Source organism: Chelmon rostratus, chromosome 12 (genome assembly GCF_017976325.1).
Source record: "Chelmon rostratus isolate fCheRos1 chromosome 12, fCheRos1.pri, whole genome shotgun sequence".
In the NCBI taxonomy this organism is placed as follows: Eukaryota; Metazoa; Chordata; class Actinopteri; order Chaetodontiformes; family Chaetodontidae; genus Chelmon; species Chelmon rostratus.
In genome coordinates this window covers 3,040,310-3,060,615 of record NC_055669.1, presented here as the reverse complement: position 1 = coordinate 3,060,615, position 20,306 = coordinate 3,040,310, and the positions used below count along the sequence as shown (strand labels likewise).

The window sequence follows — 20,306 nt, the reverse complement described above, 5'->3', positions numbered from 1 at the left end:
AAATTCCCTTGAGATGACGTTTGGTGACAAGTAATGTAAATTTAAATAACTCCACTTCATTTCGTAGTTATTAGTAAAACCTCTTAGCACTATGGTAAACATTTTAAAACATGTCGCCGGTTAACTACGATGACGCATTAACATGTTAGCTGAGTTTTGCTAGGCTCCGCGCCCTAAACATACTACGTGATCATTAGCTAACTAGCGTCAAGTAAGCTGACGTTACCTGCGTTCTCTTTGCTCCCAAATCCGGCACTGTCCAAAACTCAAACTTGCGAAGAGACTTCTTAACACAGCTTGCTGCGAATCAATACAACACTACGTCTACCGTCTAGAGCCAGTTTAAACTTAGTTATTCACTTCTTTAATGGTAAGCTTCGGCTGATTTCCTCGACACGCACTTACCGCTAGCTGACGCAGTTTGTCGGTTCTAGCATCTTCCCAGCCAACACATGACTTGAGGTGCATTCAAGTACTGGCGGTTTTTCATTACTGCAATAACATAGTTTAATTACAACCCACTATGAATTGAATCGAGCAATGTTTGTCGTCCCTCTTTTTATTAATTTATTTATTTATTTATTTTGTTCACTAAAGTGAAGGCCAGGTATAAATTCGCCTGTCCTGTGTTATACTTGTTCATATCCCCCCCACCTTGTCAATTCAGTGTCATTTTTTTTCCAAATTTTAGAGATTACCTATTGCATAGTTATTACAAAAAAGATTTAACATTTTATAAACCGAAAATGAATATCATTTCGTTGGTAACATGATTTCAATATTTTTGGAAATAATATTAAATTAGAAAAGCACAAATAAATAAATAACAGCGGTGGTAATATTTTGAGGAAAAATTTTAGAATTTCAGGCTTAAAGACAGATTGTTAACTTGAAGAGAAGGAAGAATTAGACATTTTGCATGGATGATATTTAACTGGATCATTTAAACTGGGATTTTTTGGGAAATGTAAGACCCTGTAACACCACAAGGTGGCGCAATTAGTCCACTTGTATTCTCAAATATGAACGTTTTCACCTCTGGAACCGAGGGACTGCCAGCCTGTTTTTTCTTCGGTGTAAAATGATTGTAATAAAGTTAGATGAAAACTGGGAAGGAGTTGAAAAGAATAACTGAGGTTAAATTGAATATTTTAGATACTTCCACATAGGTTAGTAATGCAATGGAACTATTGTAAGAAGGCTAGATTCACTCAGGCACTGTAATTAAGTGCAATTCTGGGGTAGGCTACTTGTACTTCAATTGCGTATTTCCAATGTATGATACTTTATTCTTCTACTCCACTACATTTCAGTTAGAAATCGTATTTTTCACTCATTTAGATTTTAGTTGTCAACTATGGTTACTGGCTAGTTAGCAGGTTATTTTTTATCAAAAAGTCATGATCAACTTCCAAAATATGCATTATTAAGTTACAAATAATCTCCCTCTTATCAAGTAATTTTATTATGTAATTAAACCTTATTTGCTAACTTTTAAATCATGTTAATCAATTTTTCAGAAATATATTAAAGTGGTCAGCCTAGTGGTTTCTTGTCTGAGGATACTGAAACTAGTTTCTAGAACATTCTTTAAGCAGGCAGATTTAAATTAAAACAGGTGCTACTTACACATGAATGCCTCAGTAATAATGATCCCATAATAGATAAATGGCTCAAAGGACCCATTGTTCATAGTGATTACTTTTACTTTTGATATTCAAGTATTTTTAGCAACAATACTTATGCACTTTTACTTTTTGAATTAGTGTATTGCTACTTTTACTTCAGGATCTAAATACTTCTGACACCATTGAGGGCTATTGTATTGAGATACAGTAGGCAAAAACACAGGAGAGGGCACAGCATCAAACTCCTGAGTGAATGATAAAGATAATAAATAAATAAATAGGCGCTTGAAATCTTATTTAAAAAATCATGCTGACGGAAAGGGAGTTGACAGGCCAGATGGATATATATTTTTGGATTGCAATGATGTTGTTACTGCTAAAGCAGGTTGGCATGTTAACAACTGCGACAGGGATTTTATAGACCCCTATACTAGGCCCCACTTATTTACCACGTGCAATAAGACTCCAATTATCACGTGACACGGGAAAGGGTATGGTTGTCATGGAAACGAACTCCTCATCAAACAGTGTCCGGGTTTGCAACCGCAGCAGGCGACGGAGCTCGAGCAATCGAGGAAATATTTGACGTAATTTCATCTGTGGTGAGTACGAGCAGTTCACAGTCTTAGTAATATGAAACACAGTGAAACACGGAGTCATTTGGAAAAGAAAGAAGAAGAGACGTGGGAAATAGGTCGTGGCGTTGGTTGCAGCATCTGCCTGTACAAACAAAATGTGCCAAGAATTCCGTTCAAAATCTCGAACTAAAACCGATATTCTTGCTTACAACGTAAGCAAGCAAACTCCAAAACACCGAAAATCAATAACGAATTAAGATCGTTCCTAAAGGATGTTAACATACTCTCACAAATTTGATTTGACTTTTATCAGTCTGCTTTTATTTTTAAGGCAGAGACCCCTCACTTCCGGCCTTTTACGTGATAGCTTTACAATGTAGCAGCGCACTAGCATCCTCTAAAATTAAAATATCCTGAATATTCCGCTTTGAATGTCCCAGCCAGTCTGATCAGTTATCACTAATGAACATCTTTGCCTGCATATAGCACATACTGAATGTAGATAATGACGCTAAATGAGGACAGACGTGCCGCCCTAACCTAAATGCTGTATTTGGTTCAGAGAACAGATGAGCTTTGTATAAATGCACACACAGGTTGAAGGACTGCTTGGTATTAGACTGAATTAGATAAAGCTAACTCCTGTCACACATTCCCTTGCAGATTGCCATGCACGGTAACAGGGATGAGATGATGCCGTTCCCACCACCCATCAGCAGAGACAGAGTCATCTGGGAATTTCCAAAGGTACACTGTGTTTTTGTTTTGCTTCAGTTTAACGCATGTTGACTTACTCTGATTATAGCAGTTAGTGACTGGCTTTATTTAGAATAAGTGTTAGTAATATATGGCCCTGTTATTTTCAGAGCTACACACCTGAGGCCTCTCTACAGCTGAAGAAAGACTGGGACACTCAGGCTAAAGCAGCCTGTAAAGACAGAGCCACCAGGCATCAGCCGTGAGTCTCTAGTTTGGGTCGATGGATCAGTCTTTGCTTTGCTTCATAACATGAACACATTTATATCTCAGATGTTTAAAAAAAAGCCCTGTTGTCTTCTTTAAAGGTGGGACCGACAGAAAATGTCAAAGGTGGTGGTTGTTGGAGACCTTAATGTGGGGAAAACCTGCCTCATCAATAGGTACTTTATCAATAAGTAGCCAACTAAGACACAAACTAGTTGTAAGTTAGATCACAATATCAAAACCAGATCCATTTTATTGTCTGCATATAACTGTACCTGTATGAAAGTGTCCCAGTTCTTATTGGTCAGTGGTTCCCAACCCCTTAAAGAATGACCTTTCAATATCGGTCATGATACACATGGTGCAACACCACATAAAATCCTAATAAAGTGTGTGTGTATGGAGAAATGTTAGAAAATACATCTTGCCTACACTGTATGAACACAGCTCTCTGGTGGAAGTGAATGATGGCAAGAAGTTTAGTAAAAAAAAATGAAGCAGAATTCTGAACAGAACTACTAGTCAGTCTGACTTCTGAATCCAACAAACAGAAAGAAGAAACACTTGATTTGTTTCTGCTGTTTTCAGGTTTTGTAAAGATGTGTTTGAAAGAGACTACAAGGCCACCATCGGTGTGGACTTTGAGATCGAGAGGTTTGAGATATCTGGAGTACCTTTCTCCTTTCAGATGTGAGTAGTCTGATTTTAAATATTAGAATTATCCTGCATACATATAACTTGACAGTACCTTGTGTGCCATTCATGTTTTACTTTTTTAATAGCTGGGATACTGCTGGACAGGAAAAATTCAAGTGCATCGCTAATGCATACTACAGAGGCGCTCAGGGTAAGAAGCTATTATAACAACTAACTCTTAAAAGATGCTTGTCTGTCTAATACTGAGTGAGACCATTTTACACTTTAGCTGGTCTAAACTAATAATGCTGAATGTGCTTCTTCATCTGTTCCAGTCATTATCACAGTCTTTGACATGGCAGACATTAAGTCCCTGGATCATACACGGTAGGTCAAATTCTGACATTATCACTGGGCTTGTTCTGCAGTTGTACAAAGTCTACAGTAGAAATACTGATGCACTGTGTTTAGAAATGGAGTATTTTATTATTCTAGCAGTGTGGGATCATCCTGTTTAGTCCAGTATTACACTACCAGATACAAACTTTCAACATCACTCTCATACAGTGTTTACACATCAGACATGACATGACATCTTTTTTCAGGAGGCTGATGTGGGGCAATTTCACTTGATGAAAGGCTAATGTAACCACACCTAAACGCTGAACAGGAAAAGTTGAGAAAAAAAAGAGCGGATACATGGATAGCATTTGTGTCTTGAAAAGTTTTAACACAGCTATAATCAATATTTTTACAACCCCAGTTCCAAAAAAGTTGGGACACTGTGTAAAACATAAATGAAACAGAATTTGATAACTTGCTGTGCCTTTTGGACACAAAAAGTTGACACAAGTTGGGACAGGGGCAGCAAAAGACTGGGAAAGCTGTGGAACGCTCCAAAAACACCTGTTTGGATCATTCCGCAGGTAAACAGGTTGATTGGTAACAGGTGATAGTATCATGATTGGGTATGAAAGGAGCATCCTGGAAAGGCTCAGTCGTTCACAAGCGAGGATGGAGCGAGGTTCACCACTTTGTGAACACATGATTGTAGAAAGAATGTTACTGCATGGGCTTGGGAACACTTTGTACAACCGTTGTTGAACAGTTAGTTTGGAAACGACTGGATTCTGTTTTCATTTTACACAGCTACACAGGTTGTATATTAACAATTTGATCACATGAATACTTGTACATGGAAGTGGTTGCTCATAGGGATGAACCAACAGAAAACTATCACCCAACTCTGCAGTTCCTGTCAGCCTGACAGAATTTTACAGCATTTTTAACTTTTGCACATTTTCTGTTTTGGTTCACTCTCACTGCTCTTGTCAGCCACAGCTGTTTTCAGCAAAAAAAAGCTCTGATTAACCCCCTAACATCTACTCAGTACATTAGTAACTAGCTGGTGAACATTTAGTAGCTCAAGAGACATAAATTATTCTCTGGAGTTGGTAGAGACCAAAACAGAGCTAAAAGAGAGTGAAAGGCTAAGGAGAACACATGAACTCAAATACACTGGGAAAGGGGGCTTAATGCGACACAGATGAAAACAACTGACAATCACACAGGTGGGAAAATAAATGAAATAAAGCCAAATGTGACACAAAAGGTGAACCTTCAACACAAAACAGGAAATAACACAACCGAACAACCCAGATCGCGACACTAAGAGTCTCAGCAGATTGCCGAGACATATTTGAGCTGTTGGTCTTGATCACTGTCTACAACTATTGATATCACAATGACAAGTCAGTATATATTATATATTATGTAGTTCTGTACACGAGTGTGTTGCACTGTAAGATAATGTAATAATCTTTTTTTTTGTTCGTATTCATAGCCAATGGTTGGAGGAAGCCATGAGAGAAAATGAGCCTGACTCCTGCTTGATCTTCTTGGTTGGCACTAAGAGTGACCTGCTGGTGACTATATTTTATGTTAAGTGCATATTTTGCAGATTTGCACATAGACCATTTTCTTTTAGTAACTGCCTGTTTTGTTCCAAAGCCCTTAGAAGAAAAACAGAGGACAGAAAAGGATGCCATCAGGATAGCAACAGAAATGCATGCAGAGTTTTGGGCTGTTTCTGCTAAAACAGGTAAAGCTGAGAATTCACACTTGTCGGTGCTGTATGGTACATTAAGACAACATAAATACAATGATTCTGGGCAATGCAGAAAGCCCCTGTAAGAAACTGTTCTTCTTTCTTTTTTTCAGGGGAGAACGTGCAGGGATTTTTCTTCAGGGTGGCGGCTTTGGCCTTTGAGAAGTGCATACTGAAGGACATGGAGAATGGGGTCCCTGCTAGCATCGGACGTGGAGACAGTATCAGTAAGTAATGGCTCAACTCCTAACAAGAAGAAATGTTGATAATGGAAGCCTTGAGGATATCTAAATACAGAAAAATATTTGCCTTGGCAGAATCAGATCGTGCCAACCTGGAGGAGGCGGCACCCCAAGACACAAAGAGAAGCTGCTGCTGATGAAAAGAGGAACCCGAGTTGAGAGTGGAAGCAGACAGAGGCTCTATTCTGAGCTTCAGCTGCAGATATTAAAATGACTGACCATGTTCCACTAGACTGAAATGTGCCTTAGGACATGTTCCATTAGCTTTCTTGAGTCATCCAAACTGCCATGTATTCGGATGTTTGCTAAGGATAGACTAGTATGTGTTCCTGATTGAAGCCACCTATAATGGATTCTTTTGCAGATACGAAATCTTATAAATTTGAACAGTTTTTTGGGCTAAAAGTCCCAAAAAAAATTGCAGGTTGTCAGTGTTTCATCCAGAATGCTTTTTTAGAATTCACAAAAAACATTTAAGGATAAAATACCACACAATGGAAACAACAAATCTTATCAGTTTGTCAGTTCTGCATTATCTGTATAATGGAAACTCCATTACATCTATCAATCCAAAGGTGGACAGGTGGCTAAGACTCATTTGAGACAGGCCAGTATTGGTTCTGGTGAAGCTCTTGTATGGATGCTTTAGGTTGTCTTTGCTCCTATCATGGTGTTTGTTTCTGAGTACAGTATTGTTGTGGAATATGTCTCAGCCATTATTGTGGGTTATATACGCATAAAAGTTTAATGAAAGTTTAAAGCCTGGAATTTGGGAGCAAGGAAACCAAATATTTATGTTTACTTTCTAGTAATAAAAGGTGTAAATTAACACTAACTCAATGTATATAATGGTCACAACATTATAATGTAATTTCTTAAAGTAATGTCTTAATTCAATGGAGCAATAGCAGATGATAGCAGTTGTGCAATTATGAGATCAGTATTGTCAAAGCCATCATTATTTAATAAAGTCATTTATCAGCTGTCTGAACTGTTCTGTCATGATAACATTGACGATGATGGGGTATGGTTTTACATGGCAAGTTACAAGTTAGAGTCAAATTACCTAATGTATCCTTTAATGATGTGGACTCTCTAACCTGAACAACACTGAACATTTACAAAGGCTTGCTTTACTTGATGTGGTGGTCCAGATATCCAAACAAAAATAACTGAAATATAAATTTGCATCACATCACAGTGGTTTGTCCTTGCTTTCCACTGGAATGTGAACTTAATGATTTTGTAGGTATAAATGCTGGGTTGAACAAGGAAGGCGCTTTCGTTTTCCAACAGAAGCGAAGATAGAGCTTGGCGGAGTGAGACCTCTTGCTGCCATGATACTCTCTGAACGGCCGCGAACGAATCACAACACACATTCTCGTGTTTTGGAGGAAGTACGACCAGTGTGAGCTAACCATCTAGTTAGCTAGCTAACTGCCGTTTATATCCACCTTTTAAACGGTGGCTGTAACTTATTTCAACTATATGGATATGTTTTCATTGCAAGTAGTTGTTGTACCGTTGTTACTAGTGTTAGTTAACTCAGTCTACTCGCTGTAGAGTCGTCTCAAATTAGCCAAATGCTAGGCTAACATGTCAACATCCCAGGGCAGTTGGAGCTGCTAGGAGTTCGAGCTGTGGAGGAGTGACTGCTCAGGTACCGCTATATTTATTCTGTCACTGCATATGTTCTCTTCTTCTAACCTATATTCTATAATGTTTATTGAATACTTAAAATAAGTTATCAGAATTAATGTACACATCTTACGGTTATTGCAGGTGTGTGATAGTAAGGACGTTCTTTAGTTGGGGTAACGTTGCTCCTTTGAAAAGCCCTGGCTTGCCATGGGTCAACAGGAAACTTTTGTTTATCAGTTTCAACAACTTTATTTCAGTCAAAACGCATTTTTGCCTGGTTCTTCAATTTCCGCATCGACTTTAACGTCACCTGCACCACTGTGTAGAAGACTATAACAAAATAAAGTGAAATCAATCAGGTGTGTCGCAGAATCACAATCGTATATGAGGTAATTGATTTTAAGAATTGCAGGGCAATCAAAGAGACCAAATATGTACCAAGGAGCATGTGTTAGTTTGCTTATAATACAACTTTGAGAAGCTGTAAATTAACTAATTATTTTATTTTCCAGGGGTTCATTATGAAGACCAATAAATCATATAAGCTTGTGCTGCACAAGAAAGGCTTTGGTGGAAGTGGTAAGCAAGAACTTGCAATTTATGTAGCCTAAATTGATGTTTCTCCTTTGAAAGATTTGATTTCTATCAGATTGTTTTTCAAATTAATTTTTCCTCTGAGCAGATGATGAGTTGGTTGTCAACCCAAAAGTTTTCCCTCAAGTCAGTCTAAGGGATATAATTGAGATTGCACACCCTACAGATGAATACAGGTGAGCGTGCATAATGTGAACATCACATTGTTGGTTATTTTTGCCCTGTCTTCACTGATTTTTACATAGTGATCCATGTCTGTGCCTATAATCTGGCATTGTCTCATTTGATATTTCCAGTCCTCTCCTGCTGCAAGTGAAAAGCCTGAAAGAGGACCTTCAGAAAGGTAAATGAATAACATTGTATGTAGCTGCATGTTTGCTATATTCAGCTAGAATTCATCTCATCTCAGTCAATAGTTTCAAGTGTTCTTCAATACAGCTTGATGTTTAGTTTGTAAATTTGTAAAATAGACGATAAAGCAGGGTATGCTTCAGGGCGTGGCAACCTTATGATTGACGAGTTGCTACCACTGCGTGTAGATTCAACTCTATGAGCATTTCTCAAGCTGTAGTTGGTGGTGTATTATAGGGTATTTCTGTTATTTTGTCCACCTATAATACACAGCATATCTGGACAAATATGTATTGATTGTAAATGTCTTCACTGTTTACTACTCATGATGGATATTTTGTCCTTATCTAGAGACAATCAGTGTGGACCAGACTGTAGCACAAGCCTTCAAACTGCGTGCTTACCAGGATGTCATTGTTAACATTGTTGACCCAAAGGTAATTTTACTGTGAGCCCCCTGCTTCCTCACCATCTGTCAGTCGAACAGAATATCCCATAGTTTTTTTGTCCTTGCAGGATGTAACACTGGACCTGGTGGAGTTGACGTTCAAGGACCAGTACATCGGAAGAGGAGACATGTGGAGACTAAAGAAGAGTCTGGTGGGGCTTGTGAAAGTTTACATGTGTCTGGATATAATGTGTAATAGAACATTTACGTGAGGATTTAACTGTTACAATCTTAATTCCAGGTGAGCACGTGTGCTTATGTGACGCAGAAAGTGGAGTTTGCAGGAATCAGGTATTAGGCATGAATATTGTTCTCTAAACCTATTTGCGTAAATGAGTTTAGACTGACTTGAATGTGGAATTAATTTACAGGCATGTACACTTCTCCATGATTGAGCAGCACTGAAAGCAGTCAACAACCAGTATGTGTACAGGTTAAGAAAAAAGGCAAAGGGGCCAGTTATGGCGTAGTGTAACTTTCCTTAGGTTAACAAAAGTGGACATTTACATAGATGGAGGCTAGAGGAGACAGTTTCTTTTAATCTCAGCAGTCTCTTGTCTCGTTCCTTTGTACAGTGGTGATAATAACTGAATGACTGCAAGCTGTAAGCTGCTTATGATGTTTTTCATTCTCCAGAGCCCAGGCCAGTGAACTCTGGGTAAAGGGAGAGAAAGTGACTTGTGGTTACATCAGTGAAGACACCAGGGTAAGAGCAGATTTGAAATGCTACACACAACACAAATACATGTTCTCTATGTTAATTTCTCTTAAACCTCTTGTGACCTTGTGACACAGGTTGTGTTCAGATCCACATCTGCAATGGTCTACATCTTCATTCAGATGAGTTGTGAGATGTGGGACTTCGACATCTATGGTTAGTTGGACCTCTCAGATTTGTTGTTGATTTTATTTTCATTCTTCAGTGACATGAAGGCTCTTATTTTGACATTTGCCTCTGGAGGAGTCTTATTTGAATGTTTTGCTCTCAGGTGACCTCTACTTTGAAAAGGCAGTAAACGGTTTCCTGTCTGACCTTTTCGCCAAGTGGAAGGTTTGTGATTTGATATGTCTGCCTTTGTTGTAACTGTAACTGTTAAAAACAAAAACAGTGTTTTAAAGTTTTAATGTTCAATGTTAAAACAGGAGAAGAACTGCAGTCATGAGGTGACAGTTGTACTTTTCTCACGTACCTTCTACAATGCCAAAACTATTGGTAAGTCGTTTCCCTTCATTATCATAACTGAGTGATGACACATGTGAAAGCATTTATTGTTGATTCAGTTGCCATTTTCCTCAGATGAATTTCCTGAGATTCTGAGAGGGTCCATCAGACAAGATCATGAGGGCCGTTTTTATGAAGACTTTTACAGGTAGTTGTAATTATCGTACATAACTTTTATTATGTACTTCAAGATCATCTGATTATAGACTGGATTGCAGAGATTTTTTGCCAACTCTTTACTGTTTTGTGATCAGGGTTGTGGCACAGAATGAGAGACGGGATGAGTGGACATCATTACTGGTCACTATCAAGAAGCTCTTCATTCAGTATCCTGTCCTGGTGCGCCTCAAAGAAGCAGGTAGTGAAATAGTCGAGCGTTTGGCTGACAAATGGATATTTGGATCAGTTTCCTTTTGTAACCACAATCTTGGGTGTATTTACTCCTATGTTAGATGGTTTTCCTGTTGGTTATCACTCAACTGCTGCTCAAGGAAACTACCTGGAGGCCATTAACCTTTCCTTCAATGGTAAGTATTAGTCAAATATCAGTGTAGAACTTCTCTCAGGAAAAGAAGAAATTCACATTTCTAATAATCCTATCAAGGCACTGTAAGGCTGAACCTTATGCTTGCTATCAGTCCACTGAATGCCTTGCTCTATGTCCAGGTTATGAGTCCTCAGGACTATACAGTATGCTAAAATAGAAAGGAGAGAAAGATATACCTGAATCCTTAGAGTCATTTTTGAAAAATCAGACTTACATCATTTGTTTTATTCCAAGAGGTTCCTGACTAATCGTACAAGGAAACTGAAGTTTGACAGGATCAAAAATCACAGTTCACCGCCTTGAATCGAGATAACTACTAAATTAGATACGAATGAATTAAATGCAGCAGTCTGTAGAATTTACATTAAATGATTAACTTAAATGGTTCACAGTTTTTCAAGACTGTCTTATAATAACAGGGGCCCCTGTGTACATTGAAGTAGGTGTTGCTTGTTATAAACATTCCTCTGGCTCATACTGGCCATACATATGCATTTGTGGTTGCATTTGTGAGCCTGTGGTTATTAACTAGAAAAGACAGAAGAAAAGCTGACAGTGTGTCTCCCACAGTGTTTGACAAACACTACATCAACCGCAACTTTGACCGCACCGGCCAGATGTCAGTGGTCATCACTCCCGGGGTAGGAGTGTTTGAAGTCGACCGCCTGCTTATGATTCTCACCAAACAACGTATGATCGACAACGGTGAGTGTGACAATACAAGACACTTTAAAATATGGTCAAACTGAACAAATGTACTTATTAACAGGGAATTAAAGGTTCATTGTATGAAGTTAATGATGTTGGTGACTTTTCCCTCTTTAGGTATTGGAGTAGACTTGGTGTGTATGGGGGAGCAGCCACTGCATGCAGTTCCATTATTCAAGGTAATACGTACATAGTGTCAGTCTCTGTAGGTGCACCAGGCCATACCTGCTGGTTACTGATGGCCATTCTCTCTGCAGCTGCACAACAGAACAACACCTGGAGACTCGCGTGTGGGAGACGACTATAACCTTCCTCACTGGATCAATCACAGGCAAGACAGCATGACTAATGGGAATAAAGATGAATGCAAATTATACGCAGAGGTGCAATTGATTGATTTATGTCTTGCTTGGATCTTTTTCTTCCTCACCCGCAGCTTCTACACTTCCAAAAGTCAGAACTCTTGTAGCTCCTTCACCCCTCGAATCAAACTGGCTGGCCCCAAGGTACATTTACTTTTTTTGAAGCACTGGTGTCATTAATGATACCAAGGATTTTCAGAAAGTTATGCATATTACCTTTAGAAGATTTTTTAAGTTATTTTTTTTATTTGTGTTTTAACATCTCATTTAAATGACCTTTTTTTCTAGCTTCATGCTGAGAAATTCAAAAGCAGCAAGGACCACAGTAAGTTGTGTCCCTTTATCTTTGTGAGATCTTCTTTCTTGATGCATGAATTAGATAATCACATACATTTTTAGCCTTTTGTGCTAGGGATGGCAACGTTGAACAGTTTGTCAGTCTGTCTGTCTGTCTGTCAGTTGGTTGGTCATTTTGCAGCTTTGGTCCAAACTGAAATCTCAGCAACTACTGGATAGATTGAATTAAATTTGGTTCAGACATTCACGTCCCCCTCAGGATGAACTATAGAGACTTATACACCTGCTTAGCAAAAGCATGTTAGCATCATGGATGTGGTTAGCATGCTGAAGGTAGCATCTAGCTCGAAGTTGTGTAGCCTCAGAGAGCAGCTAGAATGGCTGTAGACTTTTAGTCCTGTTAAATTTCTTGAAGCATGAAATGGATCATACATTTTTATCATACTTCAGCCCTCCTCTTCACAACCTTGTCTAGCTCTCTGTGCTCCAAAGGACTCTGAAAACAGCCTGCCCATTCAGGTGGACTACGACGCCTATGATGCTCAGGTGTTCAGACTACCTGGTCCTTCACGAATTCAGAGGAGCACCAACTTCAGGTATCTGACTGTCTGCACAGAATTCCTACTCTCCATGAAACACAGAGGACAGAGTTGACTGCATACTTATAATGAATTACTGTAGAATACAGTACTTTGTGTCATACATTTAATGAATATTATATCTCTCATCTTCTGTTGTCTTTTTTTATGTAGTCACCATTTCACAAACTCACCTTTTTATGCTCCCACAGCAGCTCCAGCCATGGCTGGAGGCGTTGTGTTTTAGGGTTGTCGGTCTGCACGAACTTAATGTTCGTACGTACGGACTGGAATCATTCATGTCAATATCGTGATAACTTCCGTTTCACTGTAAAATACACTCAGTACCTTTTATTGAATTCCTTCAAATTCTTCATTACATGTATTATATTAGTCTGGACAGACATTGATGTCAATTACAACTTGACTGGTTGGCAGCGGCATAAAAATTCTTGTTAACTTGCCTGTATTCATTCTTTTTGTCTTTCCTGTGTTGTTCTGACAGTGTTTGGTCTTTGTCTTGGAATGAGCAATAGAACAGTAATGACTGTGTATCTTTCAGGATGGGTCGAGACAAAGAGACAAGTGGCAGGAAGAGCTGGGGCTCGGTGGACGTCAGCGCAGGCATAGGCGCGTCCCCTCCTATTCGCTCTGGAGGTCCTGAGGAACAGCGCAGCCTGGCCTCTGATGATAGTTTGGGACCTGTGTCCAACATGCTGCTTATACCCCGCATGCCTCCCGCTCAATATGAAGTCAGCAGCTCCCTGGGATATACCAGCACCAGAGGTAACTTCTCAAGATGGTGTCACTTAATGGACAACACCTCTAAAGGATGTGATGAGGTGTACTCCATCTCGTTCTCCATCCCATTGCTGTTGTCTTGTTTTGTTAATCTGTTGTGCAGAGTTGCTGGAGAAGATGATGGACTCTCAGCGGGACTCTAGTGCCCCGGGAAGATTCACAGTGGGAAGTGCTGAGTCCACCCTGCACATCCGTCCAGGAGGTTACACCCCTCAGAGAGCACTCATAAACCCCTTCACTCCATCCAGGATGCCCATGAAGCTCACCTCCAACCGGCGGCGCTGGATGCACACCTTCCCTGTTGGTGAGGGGACACACACTCGTGAAAACACACTCAGTCATCAAGTTGTTGAACTTAGTTGGGGTGTGAGTTGGTAACGATGATGGTAATGTTGGTAATGATGTGTGATCATGTTGGATGATGCTGTTGAGGTATATTGCATTATAGAGAGGTGTTTTTGTTATTTAGCCTACCCCCATTAAGATAAATTGAGTGGACAAAATAATAGAAACGCCTGTCAATATAACGCAATGCAGTTCAACAGCGCCACAAACTGCGGCCTTCAAAGTGATCGCACAGCTGAATCAACACCTCTCTGACACAGTTTCAACAAAACTGAGCACTACCATGTGATTTGATGATTGTTTCGGTAGAAGTTATTCCAGAACTGTTTATTGTTGTTTTATTAGCCTGAATTTATTAGCTAGATGTACCTAATAAGTTGACAACTGAGTGTACATTATATAGAAGTGGGCAATAAATCAATATGATATAGAACAGAGGCTGTGATGTAAGATTCAGTATTGTGTGGGATTTTCTAAGTTTAATGTTGAGTTGTATCTTAAGTTTTCAGTTTTCTAGTCTGTGTTGATCAATCATTCCTTCTGTACATAATGTCCATTAAGTGATCCATTTCTAACATGATTTAAGAGATAAAATCTAGTCCTCTTTCTGTCCAAAAATATATTCCAAATCTCCAACATCCTCCAGTCTGTGGTGACTTGTCTGAACCCACACAGTCATGTGTGATGGAAAACTGCTTTCAAAATAAGAGCCATAGAAGTAAAAACCAAAGACTTTAGCTGTAATGCTGCCATTTATCCAAATACCAGATTGTATGTGCCAATGTTTTTCTTCAGGTCCTTCTGGAGAGGCAATCCAGATCCATCACCAGACCAGACAGAACATGGCTGAACTGCAGGGCAGCCAGCAGAGAGATGCAGCCCACACCTCAGCTGAGCTGCTAGAGTTGGCCTATCATGAGGCCACTGGAAGGTCAGACATGCCTACCGCAAGGAACAACATTTTCCTTTGAAAAGAATGCTATCTTAACAGACAATAATTTCAATGCTAGTTATCTGTCTTCTTATTTAAGGCGAACAACCTCAAGGCAAGCAGGAGAGAATGGCCTTTACATTGGTGGAGGGATGGAGGATTTGACTGGAAGTCCAGGGAGCAACAACAGCGGTGATATGACTACTCAAAAACAGCGTCCTCCTGAAGCATACTATTTTAACCCGGCTGTGCTGTTCTTTAGCTCTACTTCATTTGCAGTGAAAAGTCCACCAGACTTGTGGCAGATTAGCGTCTCGGCCATTTTTCCAAAAGAGTAATGAAGACAGATATCAATATCAGTGGGGCTGATGATATTCTATATCCAAAGAATGATATGTCACATTCCTCTGTGCCATAGAGTGCCATCGTTTGGAAATTTTTATACGTTACCTTGGATTCTGGGAAACTGGGATGGGCGTTCTTTTTTACTATTTGACATTACATAGACTGATTGATTGATTTAGAAAACTGATAAATGTCTTTGTTTTAATTGCGATGTCTGTACAGGAACCCTAGCCAACCGAGGTTCCTCATTTGAAGACTTTTCCCTCAGTGGTGCCGACCCAAGTGAGTCCGTGTTGCCCTCACAAAAACAAAAACACATCAATTGTTTCAAACATTGTCATGTAGCCGTAAATCAGATTGGGTTGATATTGTTAATCACGTAACCATCATATTCATAAAGTGATTATGACTATAACCTTTCAGAGGTGTCTTTAAACTGTGAGGGCTTATTGGGCTTTGGCAGGCAGGTTTCTGAAAGGGGCATCTGTCTCCAGGGGTCGCAGGTATAAACGACTTTTACAGGCCATGTGGTCTGGGGTTACCCTCTCCTCCTCCCTCTCTATCCTTGCTTTCTGTGTCCAACTCGCTTTCTCTGGACCTCCTGTTGGTCTTAATTCTCATGATAAAATATTAGCAGTTCTTAAAATCCTCTAATTAATTAGCTCTCCCATAATTTTCCTACACTATGACCTGGTTGCATTCAACAAGCCTTGCGTGTACATCCCACTGCTGCATGCCAGGCAGAGTCTATAGTATATTTCTTTTGGATGTAAACTGGTGCTTCTGTCAAACAATCTGTCCTGCACACAGTATTTTGTATTGAGACTTTGCTCACCATCTGTATGTTTGCATGATGTGATTTCTCTGTTTAAATTCACTCAGTCACTTCACAGTTCACACCTTTGCTCAGCTTCTGAGTGATGCCGATCACAGACTGTCACGAGGCCACAATCTGCATGTCTGATCACTGCTGCACAACTACAGGCCCCTCAGGAATCACCAGCAGGGGTGACGAGGCTAATAAAAGTAACACTTTCCTTGTGTTTTCTTCCCCTCCCTTCTACGTGTTTTTATCTTCTCTCTTTCTTTTCCATCTTTATATCTTCATCCACTCCCCTCCTTTCTTTTCTTATCACCCCACTGTACTTCCCCTTCCTTTGTGTATCCATCCCCGACCCCACACACATGTACCACTCCACTCTGGGTACATGCATTTGTTCTTGCTGTGGGGGTTTTTTCCTTGTGTTTGTGTGTGGTGTGTGTGTGTATGGTGTGGGTGCTCCTGAAGCCCTGCTGCTGTCTGCGCCCCCGACAGTGCCCAGCTTTTGCTGCACAGTGGGGGTGGACTGGAAGTCTCTGACCACGCCAGCTTGTCTGCCCCTCACCACCGACTACTTCCCTGACCGCCAGACCCTGCAGAACGACTACACTGAAGGCTGCTACGACCTGCTGCCGCACAGCGACCTGGAGAGGTAGAAACATCCTGTCTTTGACTGTCAAGAGCCAATCGCTGCCTACAACTGGCAGCTATTCATAAATTCACATGCCCAAGGGCATAAATTCCTCTGGGAAAAGAAATCTCTTTCAAAGTAACCAAACATGATTTTTCGTATTAGTGCATTAATAATACAGAGGTTTACAGAGCATTCATAATTCTATTTTTCTTGTGTCTTTTAGCACGTTCTCCTGACCAGTATTCAACAAATCAAACTGCTCATCTGTTTTCATGTTTCTGTCTCTTTCTCAGGCGGGAAGATGAAGCCCCAGTGATGAGTGCATCTCAGGTGTTTGAGGAGTTTATCTGTCAGAGGTTGATGCAGGGCTACCAGATCATCGTCCAAACCAGCAACAGGAAACCGCAGCCCTCTGTGGCTACGCCGCTTGGCAGCAGCCCTCTTTACTCCAGAGGTAAATGAATGTTTCATATAATTTCCTTTGTGTATATATTTAAAAATCCTTGATATTTTGTAGATTGCCCACTGTATTCTCTCATCAGAATGTAATGATGCACTCTCAAACTGCCTCATGTTGTGGCTGTTTCCCACAAAGCCTTTCCTGGTTTCAGCTGCAGTGTTGGGCAAGTCAATTCAAAAAAGCAATAACACAGAATAAATATATTTGTCTCCATTTTGCAACCTGAGCGGGACAGAGGTGCTGCTCGCTGGACTGAGAAGTTTGCTGTTTTATATTCCAGACAAATGTTTGTCACCAACTTTGTAACATTAATGTTTTTTATAATAGTGTTTGTTTGTTTGTGATGTGTGTGTTCAGAACATGGTGGTTTATGTTAGTGATTGTCACTTTTGTTTATATATTTTAAACCATTAGTGAGGTGGCTGGTACATGTCTTGACCACATCTGTATTTAATGGTGGTGCTTTTGAGGTCCTGTCCTCTGTGCTGGCTATCACTGAAAGGTTGTTATTGCTAAGAACTGCTGAACGCTTAATAGCCAGCAGCAACGCATCACATGATAAAGTAGTTGTAATAATATCACAGAAATCTTATTAGTAAGTAATTGTATTACTTTGTTACTGCAAGAAAGCGATATTTACTGTACCACATTACTGTACCGAAGCACTGTTCAGCCGTAGGATGTACGTTTTTGAAGTAACATTGGCTTGATATTGGCTATTCACTGTAAGATAGCGGTTGCACCTTTACTGACAAACTAAATCATACAAACAACTTGAACATATGTTTGTGAGAACTTCTAGAGAAACAGCAGTCTACAAAGTCTGGTTTCAGTATTTGAGAGAAAACATCAGCAGACCCATGGTGACTGTATGTGTCCTCTTCCTTCTTGTATTTTCAGGTCTGGTGTCTTTACGCCGAGCAGAGGAGGAGGAGACTGTTTACTGGCTCAGCATGGGCCGGACCTTCCATAAGGTTTGCCTCAAAGACAAGATCATCACAGTTACTCGCTACCTGCCCAAGTGAGTGTGACTGGCAACCTGTAACATAGATGTTGTGAGACTAATTCTGCATTTTTGCCATGTTGAAGCTCCCAAAATGGCTAAAAGTATCTCAAGAGAAGTTAGAGGTGTCCAGTCCAGTATGAAAACAGGATACTCCAACAAAAATCAACAAAAACAAAAAGCTTCAGCTGTCAAGAAGCTTTACAGTAAAAACAATGACGTCTTCTCATAAAAAGTTAGTGAGAGAATGTGAAGGATCCTGCCTGATGTTATAATCAGAGCACATGACAGACTCAAACAAGAAAGCTGCTGCTGCTGTAACTCAACTGGAGCTGCTGTAACCTCAGGCATGAACACTCTGCTGTATGTGTAAGGGAGGAAGTATCTTCTTCCATATACAGTACATGAAAAGGATAACCATCGTCAGTTATGTCCTGAATTCTGAGTCACGTGTTGTAGAGCATTCTGCTACGCCTCATGTCGTCCCCATCTCTTCCCTCATTTTCTGTCAGGTCTTTATTGCCACAATGTAATGAAAAGGCAGAAATGGCGGAAATACACTAACAAGCAAAATTAATTCTTATTCCATAATGATTCTGTGTGTGTATGTGTGTGCACGTATGTTTGTGTATTTTAGGTACCCGTATGAGTCAGCTCAAATCCAGTACAGCTACAGCCTGTGTCCTCCACATTCTGACGCTCAGTTTGTGTCCTGCTGGGTGGAGTTTGGCCACGAGAGATTGGAGGAATACAAGTGGAACTACCTGGACCAGTACATCTGCTCTGCTGGCTCTGAGGACTTCAGGTGTGCCCACATACTCGAACACATGCACATCATGTATACTTTATGCTACTGTTGAGATGTTACAGGCTTACACTCATATACACACTTTAGAATTTGGTTCTGATATATTTAGAAAATGAAATTAGTGTGGAATGAGTATCATTGTCAGATATCATTCTCTACCTTTCTTCTGTCTCCATAGCTTGATCGACTCTCTGAAGTTCTGGAGGACTCGCTTCCTCCTGCTGCCAGCCGGAGGAGCTCGGCGGGTGGCGGACGGGGAGGGGCACTGGGACGTTTATGGGGAGGGAGCAGGTGCTGGGATGGGTGGCAGTGGGGACTGGGTCCTGCTAGATGGCTTCATCCGCTTCCTGGAGGGCCTCAACCGTATTCGGCGTCGCCATCGCTCCGACAGGATCATCAGAGTGAGGCTCTCCTAGTTTGAATCTTGTTTTATGGACATGAAACCTTTCATGAAAACAATCCAACAGCTTACTGGTCCCAAATACAGCTGCCAGTCATACATAAGTGAAGTTTCCAGAGGGTGATCACTCTTATAGTGAACTTTTGGGTTACAGTCATTAAATTATTAACAATTTATTATTATTATTATTGTTATTAACTTCATCCATGAGGTGTAGTACTGATGTAGCTGTCTAGCCACTGAACATGAGGAAAAACATCTCTTTAGCATTTGCTCTGTTTGCTCTGCTATAATGGACAGTTCTCCGTATTACACTGTTTTTCACACAGCAGAAAGGCACACCGATGAAAGGACTGCAGGTCACCAGTCCTCTCCCTCCGTACCCTACCGAACCTGTGGCACCCCCACAAGGCAAGAAAGGCACTTCAGCATTGTCAGCCTTACTGGAGATGGAGCAGAACCAGAAGTGAGTCTCTCCTGGGACTGCAGGCTAACATGTTGGTTGCGTTGGAGCCATGTGTCTCAGCTTTAACTGTATTCTTTCTGCTTCCTCTCAGGACCCTGGACGAGCAGCAGGCAAAGCCCTCATCGGCTATCAGTGACCTCTCAAGTGTTGCCACAGCTCCCACATACGTAGACAGCCCCCGCAAGGTGAGCATCTGTTCCATGTGTGTTCATTAGAATAACTTGTTTTGCTTCAGGCATTAAGCTTCTGCAGACACATCTGAATGTATTTTTTATCAGCAATACTTGGATAAAATGGTTCTTCTTGGCTGGTGCTTTGGTGTGGGGCTTTTGCTCTTGTTTCTCTCCCTCCATCTGCATTTCTCTCCATGCTCCTTGCTGCGCTTTGGGTG

General features: G+C 40.5%; 2 protein-coding genes across 8 annotated transcripts in view; both read left to right on the top strand.

Annotated features, from left to right (window-relative positions):
- The first annotated feature begins 2,083 nt into the window (after positions 1-2,083).
- rab36 (RAB36, member RAS oncogene family) lies at positions 2,084-6,291 on the top strand. The gene is made up of 11 exons (XM_041949760.1): positions 2,084-2,230; positions 2,870-2,953; positions 3,073-3,164; positions 3,271-3,345; positions 3,758-3,859; positions 3,952-4,016; positions 4,141-4,192; positions 5,649-5,730; positions 5,816-5,906; positions 6,026-6,139; positions 6,230-6,291. Exons 2-11 carry the CDS (start codon positions 2,876-2,878, stop codon positions 6,289-6,291), a joined length of 813 nt encoding a protein of 270 aa, XP_041805694.1. The 5' UTR covers positions 2,084-2,230; positions 2,870-2,875.
- Positions 6,292-7,559: 1,268 nt separating this feature from the next.
- depdc5 (DEP domain containing 5, GATOR1 subcomplex subunit) overlaps positions 7,560-20,306 on the top strand; it is a 31,252-nt gene continuing 18,505 nt past the window's right edge. For 3 of the 7 annotated variants that reach the window (XM_041948407.1, XM_041948406.1, XM_041948403.1), the window contains exons 1-32: positions 7,560-7,814; positions 8,308-8,374; positions 8,478-8,565; positions 8,686-8,732; positions 9,092-9,177; positions 9,257-9,340; positions 9,430-9,479; positions 9,825-9,894; positions 9,984-10,062; positions 10,178-10,239; positions 10,332-10,401; positions 10,486-10,558; positions 10,665-10,768; positions 10,863-10,937; positions 11,528-11,662; positions 11,783-11,844; positions 11,923-11,996; positions 12,102-12,171; positions 12,316-12,352; positions 12,800-12,920; positions 13,465-13,688; positions 13,807-14,007; positions 14,844-14,979; positions 15,080-15,171; positions 15,547-15,606; positions 16,613-16,796; positions 17,072-17,232; positions 18,139-18,259; positions 18,879-19,046; positions 19,228-19,450; positions 19,779-19,915; positions 20,007-20,100. In XM_041948407.1, coding sequence (XP_041804341.1) covers positions 8,317-8,374; positions 8,478-8,565; positions 8,686-8,732; positions 9,092-9,177; positions 9,257-9,340; positions 9,430-9,479; positions 9,825-9,894; positions 9,984-10,062; positions 10,178-10,239; positions 10,332-10,401; positions 10,486-10,558; positions 10,665-10,768; positions 10,863-10,937; positions 11,528-11,662; positions 11,783-11,844; positions 11,923-11,996; positions 12,102-12,171; positions 12,316-12,352; positions 12,800-12,920; positions 13,465-13,688; positions 13,807-14,007; positions 14,844-14,979; positions 15,080-15,171; positions 15,547-15,606; positions 16,613-16,796; positions 17,072-17,232; positions 18,139-18,259; positions 18,879-19,046; positions 19,228-19,450; positions 19,779-19,915; positions 20,007-20,100 — 3,246 coding nt within the window. In that variant the 5' untranslated portion in view covers positions 7,560-7,814; positions 8,308-8,316. Of the gene's footprint in view, positions 7,815-8,307; positions 8,375-8,477; positions 8,566-8,685; positions 8,733-9,091; positions 9,178-9,256; positions 9,341-9,429; positions 9,480-9,824; positions 9,895-9,983; positions 10,063-10,177; positions 10,240-10,331; positions 10,402-10,485; positions 10,559-10,664; positions 10,769-10,862; positions 10,938-11,527; positions 11,663-11,782; positions 11,845-11,922; positions 11,997-12,101; positions 12,172-12,315; positions 12,353-12,799; positions 12,921-13,464; positions 13,689-13,806; positions 14,008-14,843; positions 14,980-15,079; positions 15,172-15,546; positions 15,607-16,206; positions 16,499-16,612; positions 16,797-17,071; positions 17,233-18,138; positions 18,260-18,878; positions 19,047-19,227; positions 19,451-19,778; positions 19,916-20,006; positions 20,101-20,306 lie in introns of those variants that run through there. The other 4 variants (XM_041948405.1, XM_041948404.1, XR_006007233.1 and 1 more) reach the window with 4 other exon arrangements.

Bases quoted from the DNA above. Each gene is read 5' to 3' on its own strand.
- rab36 (XM_041949760.1), top strand. From the start codon at position 2,876: ATGCACGGTAACAGGGATGAGATGATGCCGTTCCCACCACCCATCAGC. The intron at 5,907-6,025 runs GTAAAGCTGAGA...TCTTTTTTTCAG, and splicing joins GGCTGTTTCTGCTAAAACAG to GGGAGAACGTGCAGGGATTT. The intron at 6,140-6,229 runs GTAAGTAATGGC...TTGCCTTGGCAG, and splicing joins CGGACGTGGAGACAGTATCA to AATCAGATCGTGCCAACCTG.